This window comes from Myripristis murdjan, chromosome 21 (genome assembly GCF_902150065.1).
Source record: "Myripristis murdjan chromosome 21, fMyrMur1.1, whole genome shotgun sequence".
Classification (NCBI taxonomy): domain Eukaryota; kingdom Metazoa; phylum Chordata; class Actinopteri; order Holocentriformes; family Holocentridae; genus Myripristis; species Myripristis murdjan.
Genome location: NC_044000.1, coordinates 8,832,673 through 8,850,450, shown reverse-complemented (window position 1 = coordinate 8,850,450; position 17,778 = coordinate 8,832,673). Strand labels below are relative to the sequence as shown.

Sequence of the window (17,778 nt, the reverse complement as noted above, 5' to 3'; positions counted from 1 at the left end):
GGGAAACCAGAAATGTCTATAATGAAGAAGAAAGGCTTTTCACCATTAGCTGAGAGAAAAGATGGAGAGTCAATTTTGAATTTGCAAGCAAGATGGTGAGAATTTGCTAGCAAATATCAAAACCTGTGTGTGTGTGTGTGTGTGTGTGTGTGTGTGTGTGTGTGTGTGTTTGTTGGGACCAGGATACCCCTGGGCTTATGCTGTGACCTAGATTAGGCCCTGATGCTCCCAAGCCTGGCAGGCTGTGTGTGTGTGTGTGTGTGTGTGTGTGCCATGAATAAATGCGTTTGCATGTGTGTTTAGATGCATAAGAGAGAGAGAGTGTGTTTGAGAGAGAGAGTACTGTATGTACTGATGGAATGAAGCTGCATGGCTGCGCTGGTTGTGTGAGTAAGAGCCTCAGCTGGGCGACATACAAAGAGGTGAATGTGCATGCAGGAGGAGAGAGGGGAACCAAAGAGGCACACACACATTAACGAAAACTACACAGCCTGTGCCTCAAAGGCCAACCTTACATAAGTTATAGCGCAAAATAACAGTTACACAGCACACTGCAGTGATGGCAAAATCAGACATCAACCTGGAAGCGGACCAAAATCTGTGTGAAAGGCCCTCTAAATCATGTTACCTTGGACACGGGAAAGCTTAACAGATTAACACTCACTCATTCATCCTGCTGATGCTGAGACTACACGCTTATGTGTTTAATGTTGCAAATAAGAAATCATCACTAGCGGTTTTTTTTTTGGGTTTTTTTTGGACCTCACTATGACTCTTCCATTGCATTACTCCATATATTGTCCAAGCTATTACCAGTTCAAATCCATACCTCCTAAACACATGAATGTGCTGCTTTTCACTGCATTATATTGGCCTTATGTAAGAAATGAGTGGAATCATCTCGCCCCAGTTCCACCATTCTGTCCTCCGGCCAAATTCCCCTGCATGCCATCAAATGGTTAATCCTGTGCGTCAGGATTGAAGAATACACAATGTATAGACACTAGGAGAATTCATTATCCATTTAAGATTTGATCACACACACACACACACACACACACACACGTACACACACACACACAAATCATTATCCATTTGTTTGGGCATATACAAGTCTAAATTTGCAGCGGGAATTAAATGAATGATAGATAAATGGGTCTATTAGATTTTAAAGATGAAAAAATACAGATAACTGCACACACTGTTATCATGCTAATATAAACAGTTTCTCTTGAGTGGACCATGTTCCTCAAAACAGAGCCAAGTCAGCTTCTCTAGACGCCTCTGTCCATGTCTTAGGATAAAAATAGCTCTTCCAGAGACAGATGGTGACTCTCCCACAGTTATGGTAGGTCCTATGATGGAAAATGATGGGAAAATACTCATCAGTAAACTATTTGTTTCAAACAGGAAAAGATCACACAAATTCCACACTGGTGGACATTCAGACGGGTTACAATTTATGATTTGGGCCCCAAATGTGGTTGGATATGGAATAATTTCAGAAACACAAAACCAAATCTTTTTCCATATCTGTCACTGCACATTCAAGTGTGTAGCACAGGATGGGAGAATATTTTTTAGTATTTTCTCAGATTGTCCCTGAAAATAATACAAGGACAAAGGTAGATTTAGTTGATTAATTATTTATTGAATAGAGTTGAATTCAAAAGATTATCAAACAAAAATCATCATTTAAAAAGAATCATTATTATTTCATTGGTGATTACATGAGAGCACAGCTGCTTTATGTAAGAGACTGGATTTTAGGCATTTTTGTTACATAACCATATAAACAAATTCACCAACTCTTATGTTAACAATCACTTTATTTAGTAGCTTTATTTATTATTTTAAAATTGTTATTATTCATAAGCTATACTGTAGCTCCCCTAATACTGCAGGTGGTATGAATTAACTGTACCTTTATGACAATGACATTTAATATTAATCCATTAATCCATCTAAGTAAAATATGTTGCACAATATCATTACACAGATTCCAACACAGAACAGTCATTAGTACATTCTTATTGCATTGTAAACAATCAAAGAGACATAATACTCCAACACTTTAATTATTGTGATAATCAAGATGAAATCAAGAATCTGCTTTTGTTGAGGTTTGGTTGGCTGCTGTAAGGAAGGGGCTTTACATGTGGATTGTGCGCTGCTCTTTCCAGAACTCAGCAATCCCTCGAGACAGAGTTTGCTCTGCCAGGCCCCTGCACTCGTTGGGGGTGAACCCCACCAGCGCGGTGCCCTTGGTGCTCACCCCTTGCTGGCCTGCCAGCTCGGCAACCCTCGCCGTGATGAGAGAAGCTGGAGCATGACAGTAGGGTTGACCACTGATGCTGAAAGAAGGCCACGGCTCGCCTGCAGCCATATGGCTAGGTGGGCTCCCCTTCACACTCTCCACATTGCAGGCGATCTCTACTGCGCCCTCGTGTGGCAGCGCCAGCACCTGCACCCCAGGCAGGCCCCCCGGCGTCGACTCCCTGATGGCTGTGGCGATGCCTCTCCCCAAGGTGATGTCCTGGGTGTCGATGGTGACGTTGCAGTTCATTACGTAGGGACTGGCCCCGACGCCTGTGATTCATGAGGGTGGGGAGGGGGTTTGAGTTAGTGATCAGGGTTACAAGATCAAATAACTAACAGATTTGTTTGTAAATATCAAGGTGAGCTCATCCGCATCACCTGTAATGACTTTGTCCCTGATTTTTCCCATATTTCCATTACTCTATAACGTTCCTTCTGCAGGTTAAGCAGCCATTACTTACCTAGAATGTCTAGGCAAATTCATTAAGGTAAACTGAATGAATGATCTTTGACCACGAGGATCTATACTTTGACTTAAGTAATGGCGCTGTATACTTTGTTCACCACTGTACATATGTAGCCCTCATACATGGAAATATGAAAACATTATATTTTCCTTACATGTGCACCTCATACTTGCTCAGTATACATATATGACAGTGGAGGCTGATGACCCAAAAACTGGGGAGGACATATGCATATATGAAAATGTGCCAAATTCAAAACCATTTCATGCATGTATTGGTATTTAATCTGAATGTCCCTTATACATAACTATCTGTATGGGTTAGGCCTCTGCCTGGGTCTAGCTCACCTGTGAGTCCATATTGTTTCTGTGGCTGAGGCCCCATGTCAGGCCTGATGGCCTGCATGTCCGGCCTCTTCTTAAACCAGCCCATCTCCTTCCTCCTCTGGGCCAGGCCCCGCTGCAGGGGCGTGTCTGCCCAGCCAAACAGGAAGGCACTGGTGCCCTGGACCCGCTGCGTAAGCCCCTCAGCCACAGCTGCTCGCAAGCCAGAGAGGATGCAGGAGTTAGGTAACCAGCACATGGAGTGCACATCATCCCGCATACGCAATTTCATATACACATGTGAGCAGAGGGAGCGTGACAGTCCACAAAACACCTGAGGGGGTGGACTTCAGACGACAAGTAGACTGGCACATGCGTAACTTATTACACGCATGCACAACTTCAAAGTAACAGCTTTCCGCACAAACGCAGAGCCAAGTAGTGAGCTGGCTAATTAGTAAACTGCAGTCATACCACACACACACATCTTCCATATGTGATAATGAGGGCCTAATCCTGAGTTACTGCTCACAAAAAATGATGCGGAAGACACAAGAACGCTGAGTCAGCTGGTATTCTGTAAACAGCTCAGAAAGAGAAGACAACATAACATCATTAGCCACTTCTGGCTGAATGGCATTAGCCAAGCGAGCAGAAATCCCCCACAGTCACCACACGGATGGGCTGGCACACAGCACAGTATTAACTTTAGAGATGCAGAAGTGCTGCTTTCTGTTTTACATTTACATTTGAACAAAACAGTTTTTCATACATTCTGAAAAACACTGGCAGGAATGAGCCTCAAAATTATATAATGTTGATTATAAATCCATATTGTGGAGGAAAATCAGGTTCAGGAATACAAAACAGTGTAAGCTAATAAACTGATCAACACTGGAAGCAGCTTGCAGTGTGCAGACTCTGCTTTACTTCTATCATTTAGACTGCTCTCTGTAAGGTCGTCTGCACAGCTCTGATGCACATACACATAAAACACACACACACACACACACACACACACAAAGCAGAATCTCACCGCGAGCCTCTCTGGCACACTCCTCCACTCCCACCTCCGCTCCCAAGGGGTAGATGGGTATTAGGTCTACGGCCCCCATACAAGGGTGGACCCCCGTGTGAGTGCGCATGTCGATCAGCCCACAGGCTCTCTCACATGCAGACAGGACTGCCTCCCCTGGAATACATGGAGGGTTAAAAGGTCATCTAAAGCAGTGCATTTCACACTGACTAGGACACAGGCTGTATCTGCATTATTATAAGGTGGAGTCATGGATAATTACCCTATCTATATTCAAGGAGATAAATCTTCCATTTAGCTGTCCTTGTTTCATTGTTTTGTGTTTAGTGGTCGACCATTTAAGTGCATTAAAACTTTATTTATTTTAATTCATATGCTCTGCTCTCTAAATATCTGCACTGTCCATTGAAAACCAATGATCCCAGAGACTACCACAGAAACAAACAGGTTTTAGACTTACTAATAGAATCAATGCTGGCCACGATGGTGATGACAGAACGGTTGTAGTCAAAGTCATTGAAGATGTTCAGCACTGTGGTCCCCTCTCGTCTCAGACCTGATGCGAGAGAAATGCAGAGAGGAAAAAATATTATGAAGTTTTAATGAGGCACTTGAGTTATTTTAGACACCTGAATCTACAGAGCCCGCTGCCACAGAGGCCATGCAGCTGAGTCACAAATCTCCTGGCAACCGTGTCTGGTGCCATCTGGAGGCCCATCAGAGAATTAGCTGTATGCAAATTATAGGTAAACATGTAGCAAATGGGCTTGGAAAATATACCTGACAAATGCTGCTGTGGCGGTGTATGGTGGTGTAATGTGTACATCATTCAACTGAGTAATGTTATAAATAAAAGTTAGTCGTCTGATGAGGTAAATTTGTCTCTCTATCCTCTCTTAAGCCCTAACTACTACCAAATCACTGAGCTGTAGATTGAGACAAGTCAGCTTAGATAATCACTCACACGTCTCTTTTTCAGTGTACCAACTTAGCGAGGCATCCTGTGCCATAAAAACCATCTAACAGCTTCAAGAGTTGTTTCCATAAGCTCCAACACAGTTCAGGATCAAGTTCCTGGAACCTAACCTCAGTCCTGCTTGGATGGGTGATGCTGAAATCTGAGGACCAGGAACATTTAAAGGGAGCCAGCAGTGCTGTCGAATTTGATTGGTCAACCATCGATGTGATGATCATTACAGGTTGCAACACATCAGCTGTTAGAGTGTTACTGCACACATAATGCAAGATATTTGTATGAGGTACTAACCATGTGCCACCTTGAATCCCTGATGAAGAATGGTCAACTTCTATTCCAAAGAAAGCTAGTCATCTCTGATCCAGTGGAAAAGAGACGGGCTATGCTTTTACAACAGAAGAATGATATCAAAAGTTCTGTTGAAAAGCTCATCACGCTGTATAATCCAGGTCTGCAGGATCCAGCCATTCTTCCACTGGATCAGCTTTTGAAATATACGTTCACCATGAAGGCCTGCAACTAAAACATTCTTCATCAGGGATTCAAGGCAGCACAGGCTTGAGTGCTTGATACAACTGTCACGCGTTATGCATGAAAAGCCAATCCCAGAACTTCACGGTTCTGGAAACTCCCAAGTTATGGAAAGTTCTGGTTAGCCTTGGTAGTCAGAAAAGGCTATCAGAAAAAAAAGCAGAGGATTGCACCTCTTGTTGCTGCAGCTCCATGTGTTTGCCACATATGCCAAGATGATCTTACCGAAACAGAAACATGATGAATCAGTGGTGAAATGGTTGGCTGACTGTCAAAAACAGCACACAAATTTAACATGTCAAAGAGAGAGACAAATGTATGTGAGTTTGGTAATTCCTGTGGACAAATCTCCTGTCATTGACCTGCTGCAGGACTTGCCTTTAGGATCATATATAGCTGCCCGAGCCACAGTCTCCACCAGGTCTTTCCTGCGGGCCTCAGACACGTTGAGGAGACAGGCCACCAATCGACGGCCTAAGGAACTGGAGCCCATCTCCGCAACAGAGCAAGAATAAACCACAGACCTGATCAGAAGTATCAAATGACCTAATTATGTGCTACGGGTAACTAAAATAGGACTATACTGAAGTCTTTGAGTGGAGAGTTGGAAAACATCACATTACAAATATTAAGTGATCAAACTAAGAGGACACTTTTGGCAAGACTAAATCTACAGACATATTATTAATGAATATTAGCATGCAGGGAAGTCAAAGATCTAACCAAAAATAGTACTAATACAAAAACAGGCAACATACTTAAAAGCTGCAAGTGTTTATTGCATCTTTGAGGTTTTTTTCCCCCCACTTTTTAGTGAATGCATTTTAAGCCCCGCAGCCCCTGCACCCCTGCAAACACACACACACACACACAGTATTTACAGTACACCAATATCCATTACTACGCTTTTTGTAGATCAATCTTGTTCATAACTGATCATGTGCAATATTAAGCTGATGCTGAAACCTGCTCAGACTGCAGTATAGTTTATAGTTTCACTGTTTCAACAATGGGGTGTCTAATGTCAACATGGTCACACCAGTCTAAAATAAAATCCACTCAGTTCCAGTCATCTTCCTACTGGAACTTCAACAGTTAAATTACCAATTTGACCCACATATAGAAAACCCAGCCTTTGATGAACAATGCCATCTAGAGACAGGCTGTGGAGCTGCTCTGTCTCAGCTCAGGTGGGCTGACAGAATATTGTCTCACCTTAAAAAAAAAAAAAAAAAAAAAAAAAAAAAAAAAAAAAAAACTTCTTCACATGAATAAACCTGAATGACTTGCTCAAGGCGAGAACATGCAATCAGTGAGTTCAGTTTTTGCCTGTCACTCGCCTTTCTGCAGAAGAGAGGAGGGGTCCCCATATGTCTAGACTGAAGCTGAGTGTTTAATAATTTAAGTGTTTAATAATTTACAGGCCTATTTCATTTGGTGTGGCGCAGCCTATGGGGATTCTGAAATTGGTTTCTTTAACACTCGTCCCAGTGTGCCGTGTCTGCTGTGCATAGTGACCCCGTTACTCACCGGGCTCAAAGTCCAACTCTGGCACACGAAAGACAAGTCAGTGAGACAACTAACTACATTTAGTTACTAGTTACTAATAACCAAAACATTAAGTATGTCATACTTGCGATATTGGGAATTCACTTTCAGCAGTTCAGTGTGCCGCACATTCTCTGTTGGTGCACAGCGGGACCAAATGCAAAACTTATAGAAGTGGGAAGGAAAATTCACAATCTTCTGCCTGCTCTTACTACAAAGTCACAAATCAACGTAAGCATTAGCGTGTAATCTTTGCACGTACGACACAAACATGCGAGCAGTAGTGGAGTTTAGCAGATGCAGCAAAACATCAAGATGGTTCCCGCCATGCTCCAGCCTTGGAAACCAGCGTCTCCTAGACCGGAACAGCCTCGAGCCGGACCTCATCAGGCTCTCACACACACAGCTATGTTAATTAAGAATATTAACTAACTCCTAATTGGCATGATGGCAAGCTAACAGATGAAGCAGCTCCTTTATGCAAAAGTATCCTTAAATATTAATTATTTTAGTCGCCCAACGCCATATTTTGTATTCACGAGACAGGTGCACGCGGTGAACACTTTTTTTTTTTTTTTTTAAACAACTAAAGACGTGTTTTGGATGTGTTTGAGACGGTTGTAGTTGTGTTGTTTTATTTTATTATTTTCCCTGTTTTGTTTTAGTATGACATTATGTTTTCACCCGAGGTATCTATATACTTTTCTGGGTAAATAACGCTGTAAGTACGTCGGTCTTACGAAAATATTAGACAGTACGTGTAGGTTGTCTTCACGCACGTAAAATGTGTAGATTTAACAAGTGGACACAAATGATTCCCAGTTTAAAGAAGAATTTCATCGGGCGACTCTGCCTGGCGGAGTTTTATGCGAAGACGAAAAGTTGTAAGCACCGAGTGAATCCTCTCACTCTGTTTTTATACTCTCTGGCGCAGCTGGCTGTCATGCGCACACGAGCTCGTGGCGTGGTGGCGTTCGTTAACTGACTTGTTTTTGATGAACAGCGCCGCTTTGTGGACAAAAGGCCTCCAAACAGTCAGAACTACCCCCTGTGGTTAGTTGAGTTTCCAACAACCAGCAGCAATTCAAGTGACGCAGAGGTCAGGAGACGTCGTGCCGTGATGAGGGTCACACCTAAAGGTTGTGTACAGGCTCGCGGGCCGTGCTTACCTAACGATAGCATGCTGTTTCCTGTGTTTACGGTGTGTGGCTGCGCTGCTGGGCGGAATTAGCTAGCCAGGTACTAGCAGCAGCATGAGGAGCCTAGCTAGCTAAGTTACTCCGTTGAGACCGACAACACTAAACCAGTCGTAGTTTAGTGCCCATGATAACTGCGCAGAGAGTTGCGGTGGGCTTTTCTCTTATAGCTGTGGCCAAAGTGATGAGCTCCGTGGCGGGGACGTCATCATCCGAGCCTCCGGGGCGGTGTCCGTCAGAGACCCGGGATGCACAGCCAGGAAGCCCGCAGAGGCTCCAGAGGCTGGTCGCGGTTCCTGGTTCCGACCCGAGCCGAGTGAACGACCTGCTGCTCCTCCGGCCTACAGAGGAGCCAAGTCGGTGTGGCTCAGACACGGAACCGGCAGAAGATGGGAGCAGTAACACGCACGTTGTGTTTTTCCATGGGGACATTCAGGTGAGCGGGGTGAAGGGTGGGAAATAAACCCTTTGGTCCCCAACTTGAGGGCCTGTTCATCCCACAGAGGGATAAGGAGGTCACAGAAAAATGAAGATTAGCAGTCATTTTCTGTTAGTACAAGGACAGATTGGATTATATTGTCTTTACTTTCCATTGATGCATCCGCAGGTACAATTGAGAAAGGTAACTAAACCATCTCAGATTGAGGTTTCTAGTGACAAAAGTTTATTCAGAGGGATGCACAGCATACTGATTTTGGGGTTGCTGGCAAGAAAAGGTGCAGAAACCCATGAGCTGGTGTCTGGGCCACTTTAACAGGCAGCCAGGTACCCGTTTCAGGTTCATTTTTATAGTTTAAACCACAGTGTGAGTTGGGTTATACTCTTCCTTCTTGCTGTGGTGTAATTACTGTTCCCAGCCTTCAAACATGAATTCAAACCACTGTGCAATTAGTGTAAATGTTTGATGTTTAGGTTTAACCACCTGGTTGACTCACATGAGCTCTGAACGAGTCATGTGACATATTGCATCCGTAGGTTCAAGGGATGTAAAACAAGCTTATACAAATGTAACAGCCTGTACACACCATGGGGCACTTCACATGACTGTCAGGTAAGGTTATCAGCACAGTAAAAGATAGTTCATTACCTCATAAAAACTAGTCAGTAAGCTGAGGAATCATTTACATTTATTTACAGGAAAATAAAACCTTGACCGCTCTCTGAAAGTCTTACTAGAATTAATTCTTTTCAATAATTTGTCTTCCTCTTTGAAATTATTAATACAAATTCAATTACTGCAGCTCAAACATCAAATGGAGCGAACTGCAACAAGGGCGAGCCAAAGAGTAGTTTCCCCACTTATGAAGGGAGATATTTGACTCTATCAGGCTTGGCTATACTGAGCTACACTGACGTCAAATCCAGTTTATTTATAAAGCCCTTCATTACAGTGGCATCAGTGTAACATAACAACAAAAACAAAAACATTCAGTAGAAATGTGAAGATTGAGCAGTTTATGTAGGACATCTTGTTTATAATGATTGTAAACTTAATTGATTGGTATTATGGGAAAGTTTTCAATAGGGATATATGTCCTATAATGGCTAATTTCCTATGCCTTTCATATAGGGATGCACAGCATCTGTATCAGCTGATATTGGCTTTAAAATGAAATATCAATATTGTCCTGAAATGAAAATTTCTACTGATATGACATGCCGAAGTGTGAATTAGGTCAAACTTGCCCTAGTTGTGGCAACTGTCAGGATTTTCTCAGAGCATCATCCACGCCTCTTTCAACTGCATGAATCCAACACTTTTGTTTGAAATAAAAATGTTATATTAAAATAAATATGGCATGTTTTACATAACCAAAGTTGAAGTAGTTTTCTGATTTTGCCCAGTGAATGTGTGCGTTTTGAAAAGCATTGTATTTTATGTCTGTATCTGCAGGAGAGACTTATTGTTCTCTGCAATTAGGTGGAAAAAATATATGCAAAACTGCACTGGCAATCGGCCAAAAAAGTAGGAACATAATGGCACATTAGATATCGGCAAAAAATCCAATATTGTGCATCCCTACTTTCCTTATTTTAATACAAGTAGATATCAAAATGTGCTGGATTTAATTATTTTTAACATACTTTTCTAAATAGAACCAGACAATTTTTGAAGCATTGTGAAACCACTTGATGTCTTAACATGGATACTAGTGCACTAAGCAGCACAGTGACAGCAGGTACTGATACTTTCGTTTGGTTTTTTTTTGTTTGTTTGTTTTTTTTTATTTAAGCTTAGAAAATGGGCATATATTTATTGAACTACTTGAGCATCACAGTTGCCATCGCCACTAACATTTAAAAATAAGCATTAATTTGCAGTAGCTGTGACCACGTATGTGCATGCATCTATGCACACACACACACACACAACCACACACAACCTCCTTGGCAAATTTCAGCCTCATTGGTAGAAAGTCGCAGTAGCTATTGGGTGGACCAATGAACGGAAAGATTTTTATGGACCAGCGTAATGAGATGGTGGGGCTAAACCACACCAATGAACAATAAACCTGTGTTGAGTCCAGTGAGTCCTCCCACTGGAGTCGACAACAAACAGTGCATAAGTTATGAAAGGGAGTGTAGCTAACGTGCAGCAGCATGGCAAACCATCACCAGTGAAAGTGTCAGTCTGTACTTGTATGTCTGTTTATCTGCGTGTGTGTCTTTCTACAAAGTATGGTCATGATACATGAATCCATTTAGAAGTTATGCACCTTTTTGTTATAAACCGCTCCCACTGCCACACCCCCTTTTTGCCAATTGGCATGATCAGCTAACCAGCTGTCCTTTGGCTCAACCTTGGTGCAAAATCAACTCCAAGAGGACATGATGGTCGCTCAGGAAGAACAGGATTTTCATGTGGAGCTTCTAAAAAACAAAAGGGGCCGATTGAATTTATTTTTTTGTTATGTTTTTTTCCCTAGATGTCAGAATGTGCTGATCTTGTAAAGTTGGTTGGCATCTCTACATGATGTCGAGTTTTGCTTCCAGTGGGTGGTGGTGTTAGCATGAAGAGCAGCAGGCTTCTCCAATTTGACTGATAGGTCTGGAAAACCTGAGCTGGGAAAGTGAACGCTCTCCCTGCTTTCATAAAGTACATTTTGAGGTGCCCTTAAGAGCGAAGCACTTAAAACAGCCCCTGTTCAGGGTGGAAGTGGTGCTGCACATTTTGTTGTTCCCTGGAGACATGGAAGTGCGTGAGACGGTTGGGGGAACTGTTCTTACAACAATGACCTGGACACCTCTCGGAAAGGAAAGTGTGGAATTGAGTGTGTGTTGCAGGCAGGGTGTTTGTGAAGAGCTAGTGTGCTGTCAGCCTTCCCTTGGCAACATGGCTTAAAAAATAGACCTTACAGTGTCTGTCCAGCGTGGGCCTAAATTATAATTCCTGCTGCCAGATTATGGCAAAGCTGTCTAGAAGGCTTTTCTTTCTATTTTTAGTCAGTTGTTGGCACTCGCTAATCAAGTACAAGAAACATGGAGGAGTAAGTAGATTAAAGATCACTCATCTGTTTAACTTTGATTTCTTCAAGAAATGAAAATATTAATGTACAAGAGGAGTTTTCATTTCCCAAAGCACTCATTCCACTCATCTGAAGTTTGTTTGGTTAATATTCCCTCAGTGTCCAAGCATTTCCCAGGAGATTATGGTATGCACAGGACGCTGTCAGTGTGATATTTCCATGGTAAATAAAGTGAATGAGGTCATTGTAATAAACATGGGCCATCACACATTGTCACTGTGTCTCACAAAGCACTGAGAAGGTGCTCATGATGGAGCTAATTAAGTCGGCCTGTCTTCCAAGAACAGATGAGTTGGTGCTATTTTTAGGTGGATTCTCAGTATCGTCATTCTCATCAAAGGACCTAAGCGACATGTTTTGTTTTGCACACTGACCAGGGCTTACAATGTGAAGCCTGCTATCAAATCACATGAAAAATATTTTGTTTACATTTCTCCCATTGCTCTCTCTTTCAGTTTAATTTTAGCAGATTACTGCCATAACCAAAGCAAAATATATCTCTGCTGCTGTATCCAACTTTTCATTGCCTTGTGACAGTGAGATGTTTTGTTTTTCTGGCTCAGATACTGTTATCTGTAATGTGAAGAAAGAATTGTCTTTACTTTGGCAGTATAATCTATAAAGTATATTTAAGAGACATTTTGATCCTTTTCAGGGGCAGTTTTATTGAACTGTGAAATAATGTTTTGATAAACACTGCTGAGGTATGTTTTTTTTTTTCTTTAAATTTTCACAATATTACAGAGCAACAGAGTGACAATCAGAAAGTTTTTCTGCTGCGTAGGCTGCATGCTCAGTTGTTTTCTGATTGAAACCCACTGTGGTTGTCCTGCCTAGAAAGCTTAAGAGGGAACACCACATCAGAGGTTCCCATAAATAAAACGAGGGAGTGCTTCCTCAGTTAATCTTTCTAACAAACAAAACAAGAATCAAAGAAATCATCGTAACGCCAATCCGTTCATGACTTAGTACACTAAATGTACTGGCTCAGATGTGCATCACGCAACATGGAGCCATGGTCAGGTGCAGCACTCCTGAGCTCCACACAGGCCAGAAATAGCACTACAGTGGTGCTGAAGAAGCAGAAGGGAAACACAGTCCATCAGTAATTTAAGAAAAAAACAATTGAAGCTGTGTCATTGCTCACTTCTGTTTTAGAACGGGTCCTAGTAGCTGAATGTTTAGCTTTGTTGTACTTTATTTCTCAATGTTTTCCACCATTATTAATGCTGCTATGACTTCCCTGCATGGTGTCCACCGGCCTTACAGCACAGTGCTGACCACTCCCCCAGCAAACCATAAAAACACCCTGAAAATCAAAGAAAAGCCAATTGGGTAAATGAAGGGAATTTAAGCATACAGGGCCATATGTAGACAGACTGATGATATGTAATGTATCCTGTTAATGTGTGGTTCTTTTCATGTGAAAATATTGCATACTGTAAGCTCAAGCAGTGTTTCCTCTGTGTGTTGCAGAACTTCCATGAGGAGATGGCTCTGCAGCCGGAGGGGGTCCAGTGGCTCTCCTGGAGTCTGGAGCAAGTGGCCCTCACCCTGGGGCGACGTTTCCCCAGCCGACATGTTTGGGTGGTCCGAGCTTCCCGTATGTATCTGCACAAGTTCAGCTGCTACCACAACTTTGTGGAGAGCAACATGTTTGGAGCACCGGAGCACTCGCCCGACTTCGGAGCATTTCGCCACCTCAGGTTACTGTCCTCCCTTCCTTCATACGTTTCCCTAAAGTTAAACATGTCATATCAGCTGAACCCCAGTGGAGAGCTGAAGTGAGCATTTACTTATCATCTCCTCTTATTGTTAGAGGTTTGAGTTGTAACATTTTTTCTTAGTTGGACCAATTTAGTTTGACTCAAATTTGTAAACTACGATTCAAGTTGATTCAATTCAGCAGTTTTACCCCATCAATGAACACGTGTAATAATGACAGGCATGTGAAAAATAAATTACTTTAACATTTATTCTAGAAAAAAACTTTGATAAAGAAGTTGCAACTTATACAGTATTCTGCTATCTCCACATTAGATTTTATCATTATCATTATTTGTTATTTAATTATTGTGAATAAATCAATTCAGAGGTTATAATATCAGTTAAGGCCAAAGTCAAAACAATTCATTCCATTTGAATTGTCAGAATTTATAATCGAGGTAAGGTACGTTAATAGATAATCGCTAATCCTTAAGACCCAGTGTAGCCGCATTGGGTTAAAGTAAATGTTTCTGATTGCAGGGCACTGCTGAGCCACGGCATGGAGCGGGCCGGACTACCACACCCACTTCCACCGCCAGGAGGCGCTGACCCCATCCCGTCAGGATTTTCCCTGATCCTTGTGGGCTTCAGCAAAGGCTGCGTGGTGCTCAACCAGATGGTGTACGAGCTGGCCGGAGCCCGGGCAGACCCAGAGTTGTCGCCCTTCATCGACCGCATCTCAGACATCTATTGGCTGGACGGTGGTCACCCGGGGGGCAGCGAGACCTGGGTGACCGACAAGCAGGTGTTAAAGGAGCTGGCGTCCAGTGGAGTGGCGATCCACACCCACGTGACGCCTTATGAGGTGTGTGATCCAATGCGGGCCTGGGTGGGCCGAGAAAACGGACGCTTCATCAAGATCCTGGAGGAGTTGGGTGCCTGTCCCAGCCAGAAGCTGCACTTTGAGGATGAGCCCCCCTCCATCGAGAACCACTTCAGGGTCATCCAGGAGTTTTGAGTTTGGTTCTCCCTTTTAGCAGGGTTTAAATGTTTGTCAGCAGTGGGGATTTCAGTCAGTGCACACAAACCCAAAACCTAAGCTGACTGACTGAGGCGCAAAAGAGTTGTTATTTATTGAGAATATAACTCCTGACTTATGTCTCTTATTTGCGAGTCTTACCTCATTTTTCAGTGTTTTAAGGGCTCAAATGTGAGAGAGCATGCAACAAATGCTGGTGTGTTTTACCTTCTTTTCTATTGCTAAATGCACTTAACCTGAAGTGGAATAGCTGAAGCAGTCTTATTTTAAGTTAATCCTCCGATGGCCTCATTAGCATTCACTTTAGGATACATGTATCCTTTTATATTTGATCCTGGCTCAAGCTTTGAGTTTGTGTGGGATTAGTTATTTGAAAAGATTATGAAAATAAATCAACCCGTTTTCCAGGGGAACAGTTAGATTTTGCTTACGAGCGTAACATTACCAAGTAATTTAAGCTCACAGAATGTTGGATTGTATGTAGTTGATTTTGAAATGAAATTTTGCCATACTTTTAAGTTTAATTAACTAAATGTATCTTCGGCTGAAGCAGAGCATCTTATCACTACAAGTTAAACGGGCTTCCTGGATAAGGTACTTTTTGACACTTTAATGTTTCAAGTGCATTGCACGTTATTGAGATAGTTAATTAAATGTTAACTAGTAGCATAAGCGTCACACTTGTCAGTCAAACTGGTGTTTCAGTAAATTGAATTTTGAATCTAAAGCGAAAGGTCTGGCTGTGACAAAACACAGGTAAGCTTGTCATATGATCAGGAAGATGATCCTGTTGTCATTTGATCACATTGATCCCAACACACTTGTAAACCAATATTAATTTGTCTCCCAGTCAGATGCCTGTATTCAGCCACATACTTCATGTACCAACTCATACTGCTGCTGTCTCAGAAAACCATTGTAAGCTCATTTTTTGTAACATTAATATTTTACTTCAACTGTCACAAGAGCCCCATTCAGTAGAGCAAGTTAAATGAATATGGAGAAACATATTCAAAGTCCTTGATATAAAAATAGGCACGGTCATAAGTCTGTGCTCCTGAAAACTTCCTGAATATGTAAGGTTTTCATGTGACAGCAGCAGTGTGATCACGCCAGCTCTGCATTCTCAAACAAAGTTACTTAGCAGGGATAAAAGTCATGATTCTTTTTGTGTGAAATGCGCTGTCTGGTAACTCACTCCAAAGTGACTTGTTCAGATTAGATTGCTGATGGACTGACCATGTGGTGTGCATGTGCAGCATTGAAATGCAAGCATGTGTATTATCTGCAATGTATTCCAGTTGATGTGATCTCTATGTAAGCTTACATAGCATCTTTGCACTATGGCTGTTGGCTGTAACTCATTCTGCTGAATGTAACTTCCTACCATTCCTTTGATGTTTACTAGCTGTGCTATTACAGTGTGCTGTCTCAAAGACGTCAGAGTCTGTTTTGGCATACAAGATGGAAATAGTATTATTGACTTTTTGCCTAGTTTGAATTTATTTTTTGCTAGTGCTTTCAGGTAGTACAGTGAGGACAGCATAACACTAGGTGGGACATGATCCCATCTAGAACATGGTGTAGGTATTAGATTTCTTTGTTTGCAGCAAAAAAAAGTGGACTGCATTACATCAGCTGTCTCTATACAATGTCATTGCCAATCAACACACCTGGAACCTTGTTGTTTTTTGTCCTAGCAACAGTTAACTACTAATGGATAGGCTGCACCATGTAGAAACCTGTTTATCAATAGTTATTGGATTGCAATTTGTTTTAGCACTCTCAAATCAGCAGGTGGCAGTGTGGAGGAGGCAGAAAACTGGGAACTGAAGAGGAAATCAAGTCCCGGTTGCACACTGCACAGACTCAGGACAACAAAAACATCACAGAAACCCCATTACATTTTCTACAATCTTTAATCAGCTTTTCAGTTTGCATTGTGATGCCTAAATATTAGCTTGTGTTTGATCAGAACAGAATATAGATGTAGTCTTTTTTTTTTCTTTTTTTCTAAATCAACAATTTCAGTTGCAATCAAAATGCTCATACATTAAAAAAAATATATAAAATGCAAAATAAACAGACATCTCTTGAATAGTTACTTGCTTGTGCTTGTGACTGGTTTGAGTTTGACTGAGATACATCCTTCAGTATTACTGTGGTCAAGCAGGAGACGGTCACACAAACAGGAATGTGGGATGACATCAGAGTCGCCTGACATTACGGGTGCTCCAGTTCTTGAGGATGACAGCATGACTGCAAATTAAGCACCTCTTGTCCAGACAATAGGCACACACATAGGCCACAGAGTGATTGGCAGCTGAAAAACACTTAATTGGGTCAGCCGTACAAAAACAACAAAATCAACACCATAGCGTAATCATGTTCAAGTGGCGGACAAAGGAACCCAGCAAACATGAGCCACTGTCCAACTGATTCAAGCATTTCATCATCCTGCAAAGTGAGGACGGATACAAGATACAGGGTCGGCTGATATTACTGCACTGCAAAATAAGTCCATCTTTATGGGCTCAAACTGCTTGTTGAGTCTAAAAATAGCATAATTTTATAACAAAGATATTATAACACAAGTAGATACCATGCTTCTATACAATGAAGCACATTATTTCAAGACACTGCCACCTAATAATTTCTTACAAACAAATTGAAGCAGAATCTCTCACTTGTTTTAAAGATAAACCAAAAACTTAACATGATACAGAGCCGAAGTGCAATGCCCACTCCCGCCTCAACAAGATGAAATTCCTTGCTAAGATGGACATTTTTTACAGTGTAGTGTTCCAGTTTTGAAGGATGACAGCATACAGATGAGAGCATGGCTGTGGCTGGAGACAGCCATCCCCCACACAAAGGCCATTGTGCCAGCTGGTGACAGCGCTAGGAAAACCTTGCGGACAACAACAAACAAACACTGTTGTCTTATTTGGTTTGGCACATCAGAACAAAAGGGAATGTTTCACTGGAGGCTTGCAAAATAAGAGCCCTCCGAGTTCAGACACTGTACTTAAGTGAGATGTTGCATCAAGGTTTTTCATTGAAGATGGTATTCTATGACAAAATATACATGAATCAGCAGCACCTCATT

The 17,778-nt window shown here is 42.0% G+C and overlaps 2 protein-coding genes across 3 annotated transcripts; one reads left to right on the top strand and one right to left on the bottom strand.

Moving 5' to 3' along the window:
• Positions 1-1,630: 1,630 nt before the first annotated feature.
• Positions 1,631-7,539, bottom strand: ftcdnl1 (formiminotransferase cyclodeaminase N-terminal like 1). 2 transcript variants are annotated; one of them, XM_030080304.1, is made up of 6 exons: positions 7,286-7,539; positions 6,031-6,176; positions 4,606-4,701; positions 4,146-4,301; positions 3,134-3,322; positions 1,631-2,589 (listed from the first exon to the last, which is right to left on the bottom strand). In XM_030080304.1, the coding sequence occupies exons 2-6, from the start codon at positions 6,143-6,145 to the stop codon at positions 2,153-2,155; spliced, it is 993 nt and encodes a 330-aa protein (XP_029936164.1). In that variant the 5' UTR covers positions 6,146-6,176; positions 7,286-7,539; the 3' UTR covers positions 1,631-2,152. The 2 variants fall into 2 exon arrangements, with proteins under 2 accessions (XP_029936164.1, XP_029936163.1); XM_030080303.1 differs by having other exon boundaries at positions 6,031-6,147.
• A 701-nt stretch (positions 7,540-8,240) lies between these two features.
• c21h2orf69 (chromosome 21 C2orf69 homolog) lies at positions 8,241-16,773 on the top strand. Its single transcript, XM_030080302.1, has 3 exons — positions 8,241-8,832; positions 13,400-13,629; positions 14,171-16,773. The coding sequence occupies exons 1-3, from the start codon at positions 8,524-8,526 to the stop codon at positions 14,646-14,648; spliced, it is 1,017 nt and encodes a 338-aa protein (XP_029936162.1). The 5' UTR covers positions 8,241-8,523; the 3' UTR covers positions 14,649-16,773.
• The last annotated feature ends 1,005 nt before the right edge of the window (positions 16,774-17,778 follow it).